At 35.0% G+C, this 20107-nt stretch overlaps 1 protein-coding gene across 1 annotated transcript in view; it reads right to left on the bottom strand.

Annotated features, from left to right (window-relative positions):
- Positions 1–20107, bottom strand: part of LRPPRC (leucine rich pentatricopeptide repeat containing) — a 111730-nt gene that overhangs the window by 24167 nt on the left and 67456 nt on the right. Inside the window, exons 23-28 of the mRNA XM_058165239.1 lie at positions 18766–18890; positions 18245–18351; positions 14397–14465; positions 11107–11197; positions 7504–7646; positions 7270–7384 (exon numbers count right to left, since the gene is read on the bottom strand). Of these exons, the coding sequence (XP_058021222.1) occupies positions 7270–7384; positions 7504–7646; positions 11107–11197; positions 14397–14465; positions 18245–18351; positions 18766–18890 (650 nt within the window). The remainder of the gene's footprint in view (positions 1–7269; positions 7385–7503; positions 7647–11106; positions 11198–14396; positions 14466–18244; positions 18352–18765; positions 18891–20107) is intronic.

Genomic DNA, 20107 nt, shown 5'->3' with positions numbered 1-20107 from the left:
AACAGTTCACTTTAGAAAGTCATTTCAAATGTTAGAATAAAATATTATACATAAAAGAGCTTATATATATGCCTTGAATATCTAGTGGAATTCTGCTCATGTCTGAAAATATATCCAGAAAACTGAATGAAGAATAAGTAAGACAGAATTTGAAAAATTACACTACAGGTACCGACTAAATAGATGCAAATCCTATATTATGTTATTCTTAAAGGTAAAAAAGATATCATGAAATTTGATGAATGTTGCAGTGATTAAGAATATGTTCATAATATTTTGCATTGAAACAAGAATGTGTAACAATTTACACACAGCTTTAGGTCAATATTCATTAATTTTGTTCTTTGTTATGTTTATTATAATTTTAGTATCTAAATTACTGTAACTAAAATACCAAGTATTATATGTTAAAGCTAGGTTTGCATTCAATGAAATGAAACACGCGCATGCATGCACACACACACACACACACACACACACACACACACACAACATACAGTTGTAAGACAGTACTACAAGATAAATCTTAATAGCTTTACTTAAGAAAATAGTAATATTTGATCACTGGTAGTCAAGATTGAAGAAAAAACACAAAGCCAACAAGTTGGAAGAATATCTGTTGCAGGCTAGCTGGCATGTTTCCTGAAATTAATCAATCAAAATAGAACTGGAAGGGACCTTGGAGGTCTTCTAATCAACACCCCCCCTGCTCAAGCAGGAGACCCTATACCATTTCAGACAACTGACTATCCAGTCTCTTCTTAAAAACCTCCAGTGATGAAGCACCCACAACTTCTGAAGGCAAGCTTAAGGTACTGCTTAATTGTCCTCAGTGTTAGGAAGTTTCTCCTCAATTATAGGTTGCTTCTCTCCTTGATTAACTTCCATCCATTGTATCTTGTCCTACCCTCTGGTGCTTTGGAAAATAAGTTCACCCCCTCCTGTATGTGGCAACCTCTCAAATACTGTCCCAAAGGCAACTGGACTTTCTGGTTTTTCTTTGAAGACAGTTTGCTTCTCATCCAAGAAGCTTCTTCAGCTCTATCTGAATGGTGGGGAATGGAAGGATTTATACTGTTTGCAGACAGCTGGTCATTTGCATTCTTTTAAGATTTTTTAAAAAAATGGCTGTGCTTAATGACGCTCTAAAAGAATGCAAATGACCAGCTGAAAAAAAGCACCCTTGGGACAATCATGACCTTGATGACTGAGAATCTCCATAAACTCAAATACTGGAATACTGCTATCATGTGTGCCATCCCCCCCACCTCCCCAGTCCTTTTCTCTAGAGTAGCCATACCAAATCCTGCAACCGTTCATTTGTTTTAGTTTACAGGCCTTTAATCATCTTAGTTGCTCTTTGCACTTTTTCCAAAGTCTCAACATCTTTTTTGTAATGTAGTAACCAAAACTGGATGCAGTATTCCAGGTGTGGCCTTAATATCTCATTAGCAACAAAATAATTACTCTAGTATTAAAAAAAAGCCTAGTCTATTATACTGAGTAAGAGGAAATGGGTCAAATATGCCAATTCCACTCCAAGCATTCCTCCTTTCAAAGATGGAACACTTTAAAAATTAGGAATAAATATATGTGACTAAACTATGCTAAATTGGCTACAGGTATAGATAGGCCCTGAGACATTTCTCTCCCTCTTGATACTGAAGGGTAGCTGGCTGTTCTGTCTCCATTGCAGAAAATGAACTTTCATTATAAGACCAGCACATTGCTTTCCTACAACAGAGTCAAAACATTTGATAGTGGAACAAACAAACTGTTTGTGAGGGCTTATTTTTTATTAAAGGAGCTTAATTGTATAGGACTGTGATGATGAACCTATGGAACGTGTGCCACAAGTGGCATGCAGAGCCGTATCAGTGGGCACGCGAGCGTTGCCCTAGCTCAGCTCTAGCATGCATGCGTGCACTGGCCAACTGATTTTCGGGCCTTCCGTGCCCACCAGAAGTCGGGAAACAGGCTGTTTCTGGCCTCTGGAAGAGTGGGGAAGGCGAAACCGGCCCATTTGCCTCCCGGTGTGTGTGTGTTGGGAAAGCCGTTTTCGCCCTCCCCAGGCTCCTAGAAAGGCTCTGGGGCCTGGGGAGAGCGAAAAATGGGCCTTCCGGTCCCACCGTGCCAAAAGCAGGGGGAGCGTGAGGGGTCACATGCACATGCATGGGGGGTGGGGTGCATTGAATTATGGGTGTGGTCACGCGCATGTGCCCCCCCCCCGCTTTTGGCATGCAACAGCAAAAAGGTTAGACATCACTGGTATATAGTATTTAATAAAGGAGATCATGATTATGTGACAACTCAATATATAACTCATACACTCGTTTCATAATTCAGAAAAAATAATTGCTACCAACCTGCCTTCCACTGAGGACCTGTATACTGCACGAATCAAGAAGAGGGCTGTGAAAATATTTACCGATCCCTCGCATCCTGGACATAAACTGTTTCAACTCCTACCCTCAAAACGACGCTATAGAGCACTACACACCAGAACAACTAGACACAAGAACAGTTTTTTCCCAAAGGCCATCACTCTGCTAAACAAATAATTCCATCAACACTGTCAAACTATGTACTGAATCTGCACTACTATTAATCGTCTCGTAGTTCCCATCACCAATCTCTTTCCACTTATGACTGTATGACTATAACTTGTTGCTGGCAATCCTTATGATTTATATTGATATATTGACCATCAATTGTGTTGTAAATGTTGTACCTTGATGAACGTATCTTTTCTTTTATGTACACTGAGAGCATATGCACCAAGACAAATTCCTTGTGTGTCCAATCACACTTGGCCAATAAAATTCTATTCTATTCTATTCTATTCTATTCTATTCTACAATATTTCACCCACCTGGAAAGGGAAAAATATCCATCGGAGAGAGAAGGAATGGATTCTTTCCCATAATAATGAATATATGTAGGTTGTCATATGATTCTAAAGACCTTTCAAATTCAGGTAACTAAGGCTAAGGCACCCATTTTTGGTCTTCCTCTTTGCTGGGTGGGGAAAAACAACGTTCACTCTTGCTGGAGCTGCTGGGGCTTGTTTGGAAATCTCTCTTTTCCTAGCATGTTTTGAATAGTGGGAACTAGAATTGTAAGAACTAAAGGAATGACAGATATCACTTGAAGTCCTACTACCCTTACTTTCATAACTTTTGTTGGATATGGATACAGTTTTTCTTTTCTTAAATATTTAGGGCTTCTCTAAATAATTTTCCATTCTTGAATGGGCCCAATCAAAGTACCAAAGCAGACAGAAACTCTGTACCAGTTCTTCAGCCATAACTGCCCTCTGGTGGCCATAGTAGGTGGCATTCATCTAGCTCAAAATTCTAGGCTATTTGGGGTAATGTCTGCCCAGAAAAGATCCATCATGGCCAGTTAACTCATATCCCTTTCAAATTCCTTATGCTTAGGGACAATGAATTAACTGTTTTGTCTACAGAAGACAGATATAGCAAGAGAAACTATAGGTTCACGATCTCTATTCTAGAGTATTTCTATCCTGATGTGCTCTTGTTCTGGGGTGGCATTTTTTCCATCTTAATATACTATCATCTCAATATAACAAGATACTGGTATTGTTCTGTCCTCCTTCGCCTCCGTTCAAGTGATGGCTTAATTAGCCAGCACTATCAGCAGAATAGCGAGCGCCTGCCAAGTGTCTCTGTTATCTCCCTCGACGCTGATGAGTCACCCAGGAACAAACTTCAGCTCTTAGTTAATCAGTTGATTTGCCTGCTACGAAGAGGCACAGCAGCTCTGGCTGCCTTTATATCCTGTGGGGTGTGGCTCCATGACTCAACACTTCCTAGGCCTGCCCCACCCCTGCTTCTGTTGTTCCCGCCTCTCCTGCCTACGAAACCTAGGGTCCAACCAAGCCTGACTGCCATCAGCTGGGTCTGAAGGCATGGCCTGTGGGGGGAAAGAGTCAGAGGATGGAGGCCTCGTTATCTCTTCCACCTGGCCTGCCTCTGGCTCCTGGAGCTGAGCCAGGGAAGCCGGTGCTCCCGAGGTAAGTCCTGATGGCCCTTCCCCTTCACTTTCCAAGTCACTTTCTGGCAGGAGGCCCGGCTCGGGGGGTGCAGATACAACACATATCTTGTCAGATTTTGCAATCAAAATAGAAACAAAATTAGAACAGTAACCAAGTCTCATAAAAATGTGGTACAGTAGGTACTTCTGGCCTGGCTCCGCTGCGTTGAAAAGCAGTCTTGTTTAGACTGCTAACTCCGTAGTCTATAGAGCTGTCAGGACATCGTAAATCAATTGTCCGACAGCTTGTAAATCTCCCCCTCGGGCAAAGAGGGAGAGATGAGCATTCAGGCTGAAGTTGAGACACCCAAAAAAGCCACAGGAAAAGTTTCTGGAGGCTTGAGGGGAGTGCTCCTTCCATAGCCTGAAAAGCTCCAGACTCAGAGAGGCATCTGCCTTTTGGCAGAAAAAAAGGTAGCGTCCAGTCTCCGCGGCAGAAATTGATTTGTGATGGATTGTAACGCGGACAGAGCAGAAACTGGAGTTCTAGCATTTGTTTGTAAGAAGACTGCAAGCCCCTAATAGAGGCTACATTTGTTGCGAAGATAGGAGAGAAGAATGCAAATGGCATTTTGTGGAATGTGTGTATTGGAAACGAAAGTTAAGGAAATACTTATTAACAGCTAATGTGGAACAAGAGATATAAAAGAAGACACTGACTAAATGGAAGAAATGAGAATTTTATGATTTATATTTTTTCTTCTTCTTTGGGATTATAGTAATTTAGAAGAAAAGTTTTTTTGAATTTTTCTTTTTTAACCTCTTTTTGTCCGTTGTTAGGTTATATTTTAAAAAATGGCTTTTAAGCAAATAGTACCAAAAGCCACTAAAAACTTTGAAATTTCTTCAGTTCAGATTTGAAAATTAAAAGAAGAAATAAAAGAGGAATTAAGAAATTTTTTACAAGAGATTTTGGAGAGTCGTCTTTCAGAAATAGATCAAAAATTTGATGAAATAGAGAAAGAGATGTTGGATTTTAAGGAAGTGGTGGAAGAGCAGAAGAGAGAAATGAAAATGGTAAAGGATGCAATTTCACAAATATTAAGCTCTTGTATTCAGATGGAAGATAATTTTGAAGAAATTAATAAAGCTAATTTAGAGTTGCAAAGGAAAATAGAGGAAATTCAAAAGAATCAAAACAATTGGAACTTAGATAATAAGATGGAAGATATACAGGCAAAGGTAGATAGGGCAGATGAAGAAAGAGTAATATTACAATATAGATTAATGGAATATGCTATAAGGGTGAGGGGGTTGAGGAAAAGTAGGAAGGAAAACTTAAAAGAGATTTTTACGCAAGCCTTTGCTCAGATAAAGGGTGTGGAGCCAGAAGACTTTGAGATTAATATTGAAAGAATTTATCGTGTTAATTCTTGGTGGGCAAGACAAAATAGATTACTGAGGGGTGTGGTTATTTATTTTACAACTAAAAAGATTAGGTATGAAATCTTGCAAGCCTTTTATAAAAATAAATTTCAAATATTGGGACAAGATATAAAAACGATGAAGGAAATTCCTCCTAAAATGTTAAGAAAGAGAAGAGAATTTGCTTTTTTAGTGGATGAGTTTAAGAAACATCAGATATATTTTAGATGGGAAGTTCCAATGGGTTTGTCAGTGGATTTTAGAGGCAGAAAGTATTTTCTTAGTTCAGTTATGAAAGCAAGACACTTCTATATTAATGTTTTAAAGAGTGGGAATCCTTTGTTGTTAGATGCTAAGTTAACTGGTTTGGAAATGATGGAAAATAGAATAGGAGAGGGGAGGAATGTTTAAGATGTGAATATGATGATTATGGTTAATTTTTGGAACTGATTTGTTTAGGATATAAATTATAGGATTTTTGTTATTTGCTATTTGTATGGAATAAACCTATGGGATGATATTATTTAATTGTGAAGGATGGAAAGTAAAATTTATGTATTTAATGTTGTGGATGTAATGATTTTAACTGTTTACTGTTATATTGTGAATGTAACTTAAATGATTATTTGTTTTAATTGACACATTTATAGACAGTAAAAGTTATGAAGTTAAGTTGGAAATATTGTATTTGAGAGACTTTATTCGTAATGATATTTGATTGATGGAGTAGTATTGGAAGATCGGACATTAAATGTTATGACAATTGAAGAAAAAAATAAGTGATGAGAATTTGAGTTCGAGAAGCTGGATTGTAATTTAAGAAATAGACTTATGAAATTTGAAGGAATATACAAGTGGGAAAAAATTTGAATTTGAGAAGATGGACTAATTTTTAAAATGGACTGTAAAAAGAACGGACATTAAATGTTATGACAATTGAAGAAATATATAAGTGATGAAAATTTGAGCTCGAGAAGATGGACTGTAATTTAAGAAATGGACTTATGAAATTTGAAGGAATATACAAGTGGAAAAAAATTGAATTTGAGAAGATGGATTAATTTTAAAAATGGATTGTAAGAAGAAGTAATATGTGAAGTTGGTACTGTTTCTTTTCTTTTTTATTATTCTTTCTTATCTCTTTATTTGTATTGTGAGGGGATTTAAAGTTTTAAAGTTTTGAGGGGTGGGAGTTTATGTATATTTTGTATACTTTAGCTTGTGATTGTTGGTCATAATATCCGGTATTTGCTCTGGGAAGTCCGGGGGGAGGAGGGGGAGAAATGATACATGGATTGCTTATTAATGTACAGTAATGTTTGCAGATATGAAATTAAAATTTAAAATGATATTGGGGCTGCCCAACTGCCATTTCAGAAAGAAAGGGAGAGAGGAGTAGAAGGAGGGAAGAAAGTAGGTAGGAAAGAGTTGAGAAGGAGGAGGGGAATAAGAAGGTTAGATAGGGTGGAAGAAGGGAGGAGTGGAGAAGGAGGAGAGGAAGTAGTAAAGTGAAGGAGATGAAGGATGGGAAAGTAGTAAAGGGTAGAGGGGCGTTGTGAAGAAAGGAAGTGGCAGTCGGGCAGGCCTGAATCAGCAATAAATAAAAATTAATGATTAATGATGGATAAAATAGTTTGTACATAAATATGATGTTGGAAAATAGAAATATTTTTTTTTTAAAAAAAATGTGGTACAGTAGATTCAGGTAACATATATATGTAAATATTGTGGCACTGAAGTTTTCAGTTGCAGTTACATTATGTGTTCATAGACCATAAACTGTGACTATACAGAAAAAGTTAATAATATCTTCAACAAGGATTTAAGAAGCCAAAACTGATTTACCTGTGTGTTTACCATTTTTACAAAATCGATCTATTTTTTCATTAACTTGATATATTTTCTGAGGAGGTGATGACAAGCCAACTGCTGCAGAATCATCATCGCTTTCATACCAATTCTTAAAAAGAAACAAATATGTCTTTATCTTTCCGAATACATAATACCCACTTATTATCTAATTGAAAAGAATTATTCTAATGTAGTTATTTCACCATGAAAACACTGAATCTAATTTACCTCAGGTACAGTAAATGGAATTTTCTGATTATTAGCTTTAAAAATATGTCCTAGCAAATGCAAAGTTCTTGAACGGGGAACAATGTTTTCTTCCTGCATTTTAGTCCAAACAGATTCAGCCTTTTCTAAATCATTATTTTTCTCTGAAAGAAGAAGAAAACAGAAAACAATTACACATATCTACTGTTGATAAATGTATTTTAACATATTGCCACAAAAAACAAAGATTTCAAGTTTCAAATACTTTAGCAAAATCTCCATTAAAACTAGTAAGCTAAAATAAAAAGTACTTTTTTTTCTTACTGTTTCATATTTTATGAAACAATCATGGGAATGACACTGTTTACCAAGAAAAGGAAGATTTTATTTCAAAAACTTGTTTTAACTCTATTTATATTTATTTTGGAAATTTGACTATCCATAACAATAAGAATTAAAAGTCATATCATGTTGTATTAAGTAAAACTTCAATAATTTTCTGTTCAGGTTATATCATTTGGAGTTGTTTTGTTAAATTAATTTAAGCTCTTTGCTGGATCCAAAAGATCCTTCTATGAGTGGAAACAAAACAGCTGTTGTTGATGTTGAATAAGTGCTTAAACAAAGTTTGACAAAGTGTCATAATTGATAAGTTTGTAAGTACTTTTATGTACTCACTCCTGCAAAGGAATGTGCTCCTCTTCTAGGATCACAAAAGAAATGTGGTTGTTTTGTTCTTTTTTTTATCCAAATAACACTAAGTATATAACATACCCTTCTTAAACTACCAGCATAAATCCTAAATACAGTTGGCAGACAAGGATGCTCCTGGGTCTATTTTCTTTCATTTCTATGATGAAGGATTATAATTAATTACTAAATATAAAGCATTAAGGAACACATTAATTTTATCTTCTAAGAAAAAAACTGTTCTTTTCATTTGAATAGAGCAATTGGTTGTGCCTTTTATTTTTGCTGACTGGAGAAATTTGTCATAAAATTTATACTTCTTCCTGATAGGCGTATTGTCAGTATAAGGGAGGAAATTCCTATTGGGAAGAAGAGAACAATCTCTTCCTGGGGAAAAATATGCTTTGAAGCCCAATGCTATGTTTCTTTATTTAAATTGAAATTCTGACCCCTTTTTTGCTTATTTTCTGCTGAATAGTAAGCCCATAGTAAACCATCTAAAGCAGAGCTGTGGAGGGAGAAGTGGGTTAATCTGCTGCAGCAAAAAAAGCAGCTAGTCCTTCGCATTCTAAAGATAGTTTCATAATGCTTCCTTCCATTTTGTGTGGGTTTACAAGGGTAACTGACCTATGCAAACAGGAGAGAGACCGGGCAATGAAAGAAAAGCTTTCAGCATTCATATTTAAGTTCTATTAAGAAGCTTTTCCCATCTGACATTAAAGTAATGGGGAAAGGTATCAATCTGGATCAGTACAATAGCAGACATCCAAAGGTTCAAACTTTTTTCACTCCACGCCATTCCACAATATACTTTGGAAAATTGTTTTTTAAAAATAAAATCTAAATACTTTCTGGGCCATTTTTTCTGCGACCTGGGAGCCAATTAGCAGACACCATGGCCTCTAGTCCATTTCTGAGTTCCCCAGTCAATTTTGTGATCCAAAATGCAGGCTACTCAAAATTTTCAAGGGGGGGAGGGGAGATGTATAAATCTGCCCATGTACGGAACAGTTGATTTTGACGATTTGGTCCAGACACTGAATGAAATGGGGTGGTTTTGTTACAGATGACTGAACATTTGCTGTTTCATGAAGACTGGGAGAAGATGTGGGTGGGATAGACACCACTCCAAGGTGGCAGAAGTAGCCAAGGGAAAACAAAGAAGGAAGTGTGTGTGTTGGGGGCGGGGAGTTTGGATATGCCACTATTCTAATGTGTGATGGAGGGAGATGGAGGTTATATCAGGGGTAAAATCCAGCAGGTTCTGAAAGGTTCTGGAGAACCGGTAGCAGAAATTTTGAGCAGTTTGGAGAACTGGTAGTGGAAATTTTGAGTAATTCAGAGAACCGGCAAATACCACCTCTGGCTGGCCCCAGTGTGGGGTGGGAATGGGGATTTTGCAGTATCCTTCCCGTGACACATTTTCACCTTTGTGACTACCCCTAATTTTAACAGAATTTCCAATGTGAGGCTATACTGTTCCAACTTTGAACAGTAACATACACATTCTTAAAAGCATATATATAAAAGCTATAAAGCTATTTGACAGTACAAATACATATGAACTTCTGATTTTTTTCAAAATAATAATTTCAGCTATTTAACGTGCCTGCCAAATTTAAATCTCCCTGAGTTGAATGTGCAGTCACCCTGTGCTATGAGGCTCTCAATTTTATAGCATTTTCCTCTAAAGCTTAACAAGTTGCCTACGTAATGGTAAAATTATGAAAGGCTTGGAAGAATGCAAGTGTATTTGGCTATCTTCTATTGAAAGCAATTATGTACATAGCAAAGAGGAACATTTTTTCAAATTCTTTTGCAGACAGCAAAACAAGACAGTTCAAAGTAAAGGGAGAAATTACACAGACGCTTCTTGAATTTCTGAAACATGGTTTAGTACTACAGAATGATGGGAAATGGCAACTTTCTTTAAAAAACTCCTCAAGAGATAAATACCACCTATGCAGAAGAAAATAGGTGGTTTACAAAAACCTTCAATTATCATTCAACCAAAGTAAGCCAACTGTAGAATGTTTCCCTATTCAAGTTAATACTTCAGAACTGAAAGAAAGAAACCAACTGGTAAATTGGAATGCAGCCCAAACATACTGAATATTTCACCCATGGACAAGTTGCTGAACTGAATGCAAAAATGCCACATAATTTTTCTTGTGGTATTTTTTTAAAAATAGAATATATGAGCATTGGTCAGAAAGAAGGAAAAGTAGTGTTATGCCAAGATCTTTAAACCAGAACCTGCAAGGAGGGGGGGGAGAGACGGAGGAGGAAGAGGAGGAAACTGAAGGCCCAATGAAGGCCCTCAGTTGTAGTGAAATGCTTACAAATATAAACAAGTATAAATGCAGACCTTTATGCTCGTGGCTAAACAGAATCCACAACCATGGTTGACTCCAGCCCATTTAGATAATATCTGGAGGAAAGTAGTTCAGATCCCAGCTTTCTTAAGTTTTCTAAATCTCTTTTAAAACAATGTAGAAGGAGGGAAGATAAGCAAGATAGCTGTTTTGGTCCTTTTCCTTGTGATGAAGCTAAACTAAACAGAGAATCCTCTTTTTATCTGAACAATATGGAGAAGAGGCCTAGCACATATGTTTTCCACACTGAAGGCCTCAAGTTGAACTTTGGTCTTTTCCAGTTAAGAACTGGTAGGAAATACCAATTCCTGAGATTTGAAATCTTTCAGAACATGCAATATTGGATGACATTAGTATTTAGTCTTGTCTGGTATATGGAAGTTCTATGTACCTAACCTCCTTGGTGGTTTCTACATTTTATTTTTAATTAGTTGATCGCAAGGATACGTATTTTTTTTTCATGCTACTACACAGTTGCATTAGCTTTTGGGGGATGCTTAGCAATTATGACAGATAAGTCTAGCCTATGAAACAAAATAAAACTGGTCATTTTACTTACGGCATAATAATAACAGAGAATAATACATCTTATCTCTATCACAATCAAAGAGGTTTTCAGTCAGTGTTACCATGGCTTCCAGGCTCTCAACCTTTAAAATAAAAATAGAACATGTATATTATAATATTCATATTTTTTTCTGTTTACATTGGGAAATTATACAATTTTCCATATGGTCTATGTTGACAAAGGTATATAGGCCTGATTAATAGGAAAATAACAATAATTTTCATAATTCTTAAAATACGTGTAAACAAAAAGAACTATAAAAATATTCAAAACATGCAGATATTTCAAACATCTTATTGCATAAATATATCTAACAGAGCAATTTCCATATATTTGCATTAATAGCATTCATACATTTGCCCCTCAAATATTCTCTTTTAGTATGAAACCACTTTCATTTGCCTTTTGGTCTAACATGCCAGCAACCGCTTCAATGTCTAAATATATATGTAGGTTTATCTGGAAGCTATTTGCCTTGTTGATAGCACTTTTTAAAAATATGGCTATCATAATGTTTGGAGTTCTTAAACCTACCGGTACTATAGTTCACAGAGTCCATAGTGCCCATTTTTTCCTCACTTCTACACATTGTGAGGTATAAGAAAAAGCACTTCATTGGGCTTTTTTGAAAGATACAAGAGGCATCACTTGTGACTATTCTTGTCACCTATCAGAGGAATCAACCAGGGGCAAAGAATTTGAAGGAAAAAAAGAGAAGCAACCTGCTTCCCAAAAACCGAATCATGTAAACTATCCAAAAGGATAAAGGGAGATAGTGTGCTCACTTTGGCTGGGGTTTTGCAGCTGGGCTAGTAATAAGTCATTAACTGTATGAATTAACAAGTTTTTGCAAAAATGGAGAGGAGAGTGATTAGAGCAGCTGTATGTTCTGAAGGACTGTCCATTGAGCTTTGAGGATGAAAGGATAATTATCCTATTATAATCTCTCGATAGTCCAATATCAAGAGCTTCTAATTACTCAGCAAGAATTATTGAATGATTGCTTCCTGCAAAATAAGCAACAATTGCAAGAGGATTTATTCTAGGTTTATTCCAGCCAATTTCCAGATTCGAATTTCTCAGAATGAGGTAACAAGTTTTTCTGGGGAGGTTAAGTGATAGTCCCAGCACATTTTCTCTTAAGGAAAGAATCTGTATTTGATTAAAATGAAAGCCCAACAGGAGAACAAGAAGAATACAAATTCTATTATCAATGATTTCCTTAAAGATGAAAAGAGCCAGTTTGGTGTAGTGGTTCAGGCATCATGCAAGAAACTGGGAAAAAGTGAGTTCTACTCCCACTTTAGGTATAAAGCTTGCTGGATGATTTTACATTAGTCACTTTCTTTCAGCTATTGGAAAGAGAAAATGCAAACCACATTTCTGGAAAATCTTGCCAAGAAAACTGTAGGGACTTGTCAATACAGTATCTGAGAATCAAACATGATTGAACAGAAGAGGAAAAAAAATGGAAAAAATTAAACAAATGAAAATGAATAGAGCAAATCTATAATGGTGACAATGCTTCTAGCATATTTATTTTCCTGCCTGAAAATAACCTATAAATATTTGATAAATATTGAAGGAAAAAAAACGCAACAAGAATGCAATTTTTTGAATTCACAGAAAAGAAGCTCTTCTAACAAAAACTAACTGTGGAAGTAATTCTCTATCAATAACATAAGTTTAACTGGAAGATAGCAATAGGAGAGCATAACACCTACTGGGAAGAAACCCAGAAGATAGTAAGCACTACTGGAATCCATACATAGTTTTCAGATTTACAGGTGAATAAGGATCTGAGTGCTCAAAAGAAGAAAAAGAAACAATGCATAAAAGAACAAGATGGCAGATCCTTAAAGAGCACAATGGATGCAACTTGAAGACCAAGAGGAAAGTCATGGTAGCTGGTGATTAACTATTGCAAGGAACTGAAATAAGCATATATTGACAGGACTCACTGGCTTTCAAAGTGTGCTGACTTGCTAGAAACAAGGATCAGGGATGTGACCAAAAAATATCAGTATCTTATCATGTTCACTAACAGTATTATTCGTCTTGTTAATCATATTGGAAAAAATGATGTTGCCTAAGGACTTAATAATTTTGCAACCAAGTTCAAGATACAGATAATTTAGGTGGTGTTTCTATTTATCCTGCAAGTACTTGACCATTTCACATTAAGCATTGCAGATGCAACAACTATCAATGGAGATCGAGTGCAGCAAGTGGCCAGTTTTAAGTTTCTGGGTGTTATCATAAAAGAGGACCTGACCTGGGGCGCTCACATTGCACAACTGGTTGAAAGGGCCCAGCAGAGATTATACTATCTGAGACTTCTCTGAAAAACTGCTGGTGACCTTCTATCACTGCACTATAGAGAGTATCTTAACTTATTGCACCTGTGTACAGTGCTCCAGAGGGTTAACATCATTGCCCAGAGGATCATTGGCTGCCCTCTCCCCTCCTTGGAAGAGATTTATAGCTCCCGCTGCCTTAAGAAAGCTCAAAACTTTCCTTAAGATTCATCTCATCTCATTCATCTGTTTTTGAACTATTGCCATCTGGCAGATGGTACAGGACAATAAAAACAAGGACAAATAGGCTGAAAAACAGCTTCTATCCCAGAGCAGTAGCTATGTTGAATTCTACTACATAGTGCAATATTGATGCAGTATCAGAGGTTTTCAATTCAATTGTGTAGAATGTGAAAAATGTGCTGGGGTTTGGTTTTTTTTTGTAGTTTTCTTATGTATGATGTACACTGAAGATGGCATTTAATTTCGTTGTACGAGGTGCAATGACAATAAAGTAAACTTAAACTTCTATGGGATTCTTGCACTCAGCAGAAAATTAGACATTTTGGTCTAAATTTCCTTCTCCAATTTTATTATTCTGAACTAGCTATTTTTTGACCAGAAACAGTCACAATTCATGTAAAGGATGAGAAGAATGGGGGAAAATAAAAATTAAAGATTATCTATAGCAACGTCTCTCAATCCTGTCAACTTTAAGACGGGTGGATCTCAACTCCCAGAAGTCTCCACACATTTTAAAGTTGCCAAAGTGGAGAAGCACTGATCTAAAGGATACGAAATCAAGAATAACTAATCACAGAGCAATTATAATACTGCCATCTGTAAACTGGATTAAATACTATTCAGTGATCACTGCAGAAAGTAATCTATTTGTCTTTGGATATAGTATTAATGATTTGATAGTAATGTGATAGAATTCTACTGAATCAATAATATACACAAACCAAAATTAAATATACATACATTATTATTTGCAATACATCTGTTTGCAAACCATTCCATTCTTTCTGATTTTGCTCTTAGGCCAGGTGTCTGTAAAAGAAGATTTCAAAATCAGTAAATACTTGTTTTCTAAGGATAACCTCTTCAAAACAAATTATTAACCTGAATTTGTAATTTGGGTCCCTAAAAGGCGAATGCCAATTGAACCCCCATTGAGCTTTATAGTCAAAAATTCTTACTTATCCTGAAGTACCAAAAACAGAATTTATTTTTTCAAATAAAGTTTATGGTATCAATAGAACTGTGCTTTTAACATGACATTTCAAGGTAAAATATACATATAAATACTATACTTTCAAGTGCTTATTCCTTGAGACATTCTATCTTGAAGAATAAATAGACTTTTTGCACCTATTGTTTATATCTTAGTCTACTGATGCTGACTACCTTAATTGCTGTTACAGACTTTAATTTTGTATACACCTATTTATCCATAAGATTCACTTAAAATAAGGTAATTTATTAGAACACAAAAGTCACTTTATAACTGTCTTGCTTAGCAACAGAAATTTTGGGCTGAATTGTGGTCATAAGTTGAGGACTACCTATATAGGCAAAGTGGGCTGAAACATTTTTTTAGTCTTGGGAAACAAGCTAATATTTGGAAGTGGCTCAGGCAGACACCTCTGATTCACTGGATATGAAAAGGAGATTTGGGTATAGGGAGTATATAATAAAGGAGGGATATAAATAAATAAAATAAAAATATTGTATTTTGACAATGCAACTCCAAACTTTTTTTTCCCTGCACAACTGCCTTCCTGAGAGTCACTTTACAATAATCATTGACAATGAAAAGATATACGGGTTTAAGTAACCATCCTATTCTTATTATAGCAGAAATATATATTTTTCAAAAATAGTAGCCCATGTTATTACTGGGTGCTTTCCAGTAAGCATGAGAAATATTCTGCAGCCAACCGCTTTACTATGTAAACCCATCTATGTTACTGCTAAATTCATATTCTACTGAGTAATATCATTAATGTATGATATTTAATATCCAATAGGTAAAAAATTGAATAGTGTAAGTAGCCAAACGTATAAAACAACGCCATAGTAACACTGAAACAGTAAAATTTTGGAAAGATAACTTCCTTCTCACATAGATTCAAAAGAGAATAAAATATGATTATCAGACAAATATCAACAAAGCATTTTTACATATTATTTTACAGTTCACTTTATACTTGCAAGCAGTACAAGAAAAACAGCTTGTTCAATCATCACTTTTATTTCATACTGATTCTATTTGATGAGAATATACAAGACAAAATAACCAAGCAAGAACTAGAAAATTAACATTTTACACACTATGCCCATCGACATTATACAGAAGCACTGTATTTCACTTGAAATTGCAGATAATCCCCTTTGTGATATGACAAAAATAAGATTCCGCTTTCACCTCCAACATTCAATATTACTTATGCTCCAAATGCCAATTATCTAAATAGCTTTAAAAGCTGAAAAAGTGTATGTAGCAAATCCTTTTCTCTTAAGAAATTATTCTGCACCAATCACAGAATTATACTATGGATGTTCTTGCATTTCATTTTGAAATGGAGAAGTGTTTTCACATATACCATGTTCTCAATTATTAAAAGAACATCTAGGTCAGATTAACTAAATCTCTTGGATTGCCACAGTAGTCTGTATTGGCAGTTTATCTCTAACCCTCCTACTGCATTTTCAAAAATGAGTTTAACATTTCAATTACAACATTTATCTATACTTTATTATGGATTATAATTATGTACTGCATTTTAATAAATTTTGTTAATTTTTAAAGTTGTTAATCACTCCAATAGAAATTATAAAGCTAAATATAATTGTATAGCATTTCCTTCTCACCTATAGTTTTACTTTTTAGTTATTTGTTGCAATTTTCAGACATTTATTTTCTAATGGGTCAAAAGTATATTTTTCTGTATTATGTTACATTTACGTCTCTGCTATTTCGTTAATCTCTGCCAACCTACCTACAGATATCAGATATAGACATATGAAGAGCTGGGCACCCAAGTGGTAATGGTACCAATAAGCACTTATCAAACAGCAGGAAGAAATGGTCTTCTCTATAAAGCAATAGGTCTCTCAATTCTAGTACTCAGTATGACACTGTGATCAGTCAGATTCGTTCAGGAAGCTTCCAAATAAAATAGGATATGAGGGCAAGTATATGTTTTCATCGCTGCTTCTTAGCAACTGTTAATCAAGATAATATATAACCATCAAGGTTAGAGAAGTAAATTTTTAAAACCCAGGAAAAATGATCTTTCATTTTGTCCCTATCATAAATTGAGAGGGAAATAATCCCCTTACCTATCTTAAAAGATAGATTAAATTTCCATCAATCCTTTAATTTGTAACTTTTTTGACAATTCAAAACTAAACTTGTCAATCAGATAGTGTAGCTGGGTAAAATTAATATTAATTTAGATAAATTCATGTGTTCTTTCTGTGCAATTATTTACAAACCACATTATAATTAAAAATATTCCTTGGAGGTTTTTTCCTGTTTGAAGCAAAATTAAATTTCATATTTTCCAAAGATTAATGTCTCACCTGTGCTCTCACTAATGTGCAAGTAGTAAATGAATATTGAGTTGGGGGCAAGGAGAAATGCAATTGATTTGGCCCATTTCAATAAGCAATATTTCACTGAAAACTAGATAAATGTAGCATAAAACTTCCCCCACCCCCACCCCCCCAAAATGTTCTTGTGCTAATAGGAACGAGGTGCTTTTCAATGTGATTGCTCCTTTTTTTGGTTGCTACTATGGTTGCAGCAAAATTCCAAGCAGAACAGGGACATGCTGTTCATTATAGCTTGTGGGTCTGGCAGTAAAATGATAGTCCTTTTGCCTGCTTGTCATAGCAGCCACTATCCAAATGTCACCTTTGCCTGTATGCCTTTGCTCAGCGATGTTCAACCTTGGCAACTTTAAGACTAAACTATGCTGGCTAGGGAATTGAAGTCAACAAGTCTTAAAATTGCCAAGGTGAACAATTGCCTTTGCTTATTTTTTTTCTTCCTACACCCCTTTTCTCACTCTTAGTATTTGCTTTTTTAAGCTAAGGGCCCAAGTGGGATGAGGCTGTCTGTGGACATTGGCATGTTCTTGAAATTGCCAGGGTTGGCTCAATTATCAAAGGGATCTGCCATATCAGCTTGGAGGCTTCTGGATAAAGTTGTGAGTGAAGGCATGACAGAAATGTTTCTCCCTTGGCTACACCTACTGTTCCCAAATGCAGAGACAGCAACTCCAAATTCACTCCCTCACACCTTCCACTCTCTATAAGCTGCTTACTATAGTAAGAGAAAAAGAAGTGCTAAATGAAAGATCAGGCTATAGCAGACACTGCTGTTTGGCTGATTAACTCTTAGACAAGCATTACAAATAAATCTAAGTATAGTCTGCAGCAAATTAAATTCCAGTGCTTTAAAGAACAAAGAATTTGTTAGAAAAGAGGATTAGCAACTTTACACCCAGGAATGCTGGTTTAATTTGTTTCACAATGTAAGATTTATATGCAAATATTATGTGGATATTTAATAGGAAATTTGACAAAGTAAAAAAACAATTTGAATATACAGGAGATTATTTCATTTCTAAACATAATTATACATATTTTAAAAAGCTGCCCAAGGTCTCCCTTGGCTTCCTACCACTCATATGTGATTAGATTTGAGCTCTATTTAATGTTAATTACAACAACACTAATTAATGGCTAAAAAGTTTAAATATATTCCAATTAACACTAAATAGCTATAAGAGATTAGGCTACTTTAGATATACTCTCACCTCAATGATCTTCTTGGCTTCTTTGTATTTGCCAGTTGCCAGAAAGGCAAAGAAGAGATCAAACATCATTCCCATTTGTTTTTTCTCTTCGGTGAAAAAGTCAAAAACTGTAAGATTTATTTAAAAGACTCATTAGGCTAATGTTAACAAGAAACGTTAAAGAGATAAAAGTTAGTTATATGGTCAATTGTAATTTGTTATTCAATGTCATTTACAGATCTCTTATATTGGTGAAATAAAACAATCATCTCTAGAAAAATCACAAAATTAAGCTATGACTAAATGGTCACCAACCAATTAAAAATTACATATATCAATTATTTTACAACAAAGAAAAGCTATGTAACATGTAGCTGTTAGCGCAGCTGTGAGAACCTGTTTAAAAATACTGTGTCCTATTATTATAGAATATTATTTGAACCTTCTTATTGGAGCAAACCTTTCCAACAGTTTATTTGGTCAAAAAAATTGCACCCTGGAACAACAGGGGGAAACAGAAATGCTTAATAGAAGTGACTAACCTTTCTTCACTGTTTCACTGTCTCCCTTCTCTATTAATCCACATAAGATTTCATGAAGTCTAGGTTGCCCACCGTACTTTCTATAGCATTCAAATAACACTTCCACCGCTGTTAATAAGTCATCCCTTAAAGAAAATCCAGCAAAAGATTTTAGCAGGAAGAAAAAAACAACAAACCTTAAAATAATAATTTGAATATCACAATATAATTCACAGAGTAATAGTTCTTTTAAAAATGCAAACATACTACAAAATTTTCCTTTTTTCCCCTTATTTTATCTCCTGTAATGCACCTATTTTATAGTTCTGGTCATTCATATAATGTAGTTAATTAATTACAACCTAATTTTATTCATTCATTTACAAATTATAAACTTAAAAGAGAACTTAAGCATTTTAACCAATTAAGACACTAAAGAAATATAATCTGGTAGTTCTACCATACAAAAATATTAACATTCAGTTGGTAACTATGAATCTGAATCTTAACTAAGCAGCATAATATAATGAGCTGACATATACAAACATATTTTTTCTTATTAGTCATGAATTTCAATATGTATGTGTCCATCATAAAAACACCATTGGTCTAATTTAGAATTCCATTCGTTAATAAATGTATGATGATAGTAGTGTGGTCCTATATTTAGCAGATCAATTCAAAATTTTAGTGAAAATTAATAGGTATGTTAGAACTAACATCTTCAAAACTAACTTCTAGCAGTTAATTACTGATATTTGTTGTATTAGATAATTATGCAGAAAATGTTGAGAGAGATTGAAAATTCAGCATGTCATATTTATGAAACAAGATTGTTACATTTCAGAAGCAAAATTTTTGAAAGAAAATTATTCATTTAAACTCTTCCCATGAATTATTGTTTTTAAAAGTTTGCTACAATTTTGTAAAGATTGATGTAAATTTAATTATTCATTACAAATGCAGGCAACATAATGATATTACTCCAGTTTGGATGAAATTGTAAATAGCCTGGCTTGTTGGATCTTTACCTTATCCCCTTTTATGGAGCCCTGTTTACAGAACATCTTCTGGCACCCCACAGAGTCATTTGAATTATTGTCATTTGGGGTGAAGATTAAATTACAGGTTAATTTCAAAACTGCAAGAGGATGATACAAACTAGATTACTGCCATACAAAAGAAATGCTATGGTAGCTACCACACATGGATATAAAGCTTAATATAATCAGTGTTTTCTTCTGCTCTGGATAAAAGTTCAGTTAACACACATAGAAACAGCTTGGAAACTCTTCCCCACAATTTTCTTAGGGTGCAGTTTTACACGTTCAAGTTTTCTCTATTTATTTCAGCTTCTGACAGT

Source organism: Ahaetulla prasina, chromosome 1 (assembly GCF_028640845.1).
Source record: "Ahaetulla prasina isolate Xishuangbanna chromosome 1, ASM2864084v1, whole genome shotgun sequence".
Classification (NCBI taxonomy): Eukaryota; Metazoa; Chordata; class Lepidosauria; order Squamata; family Colubridae; genus Ahaetulla; species Ahaetulla prasina.
This window is presented reverse-complemented; position numbering and strand designations above follow the sequence as displayed.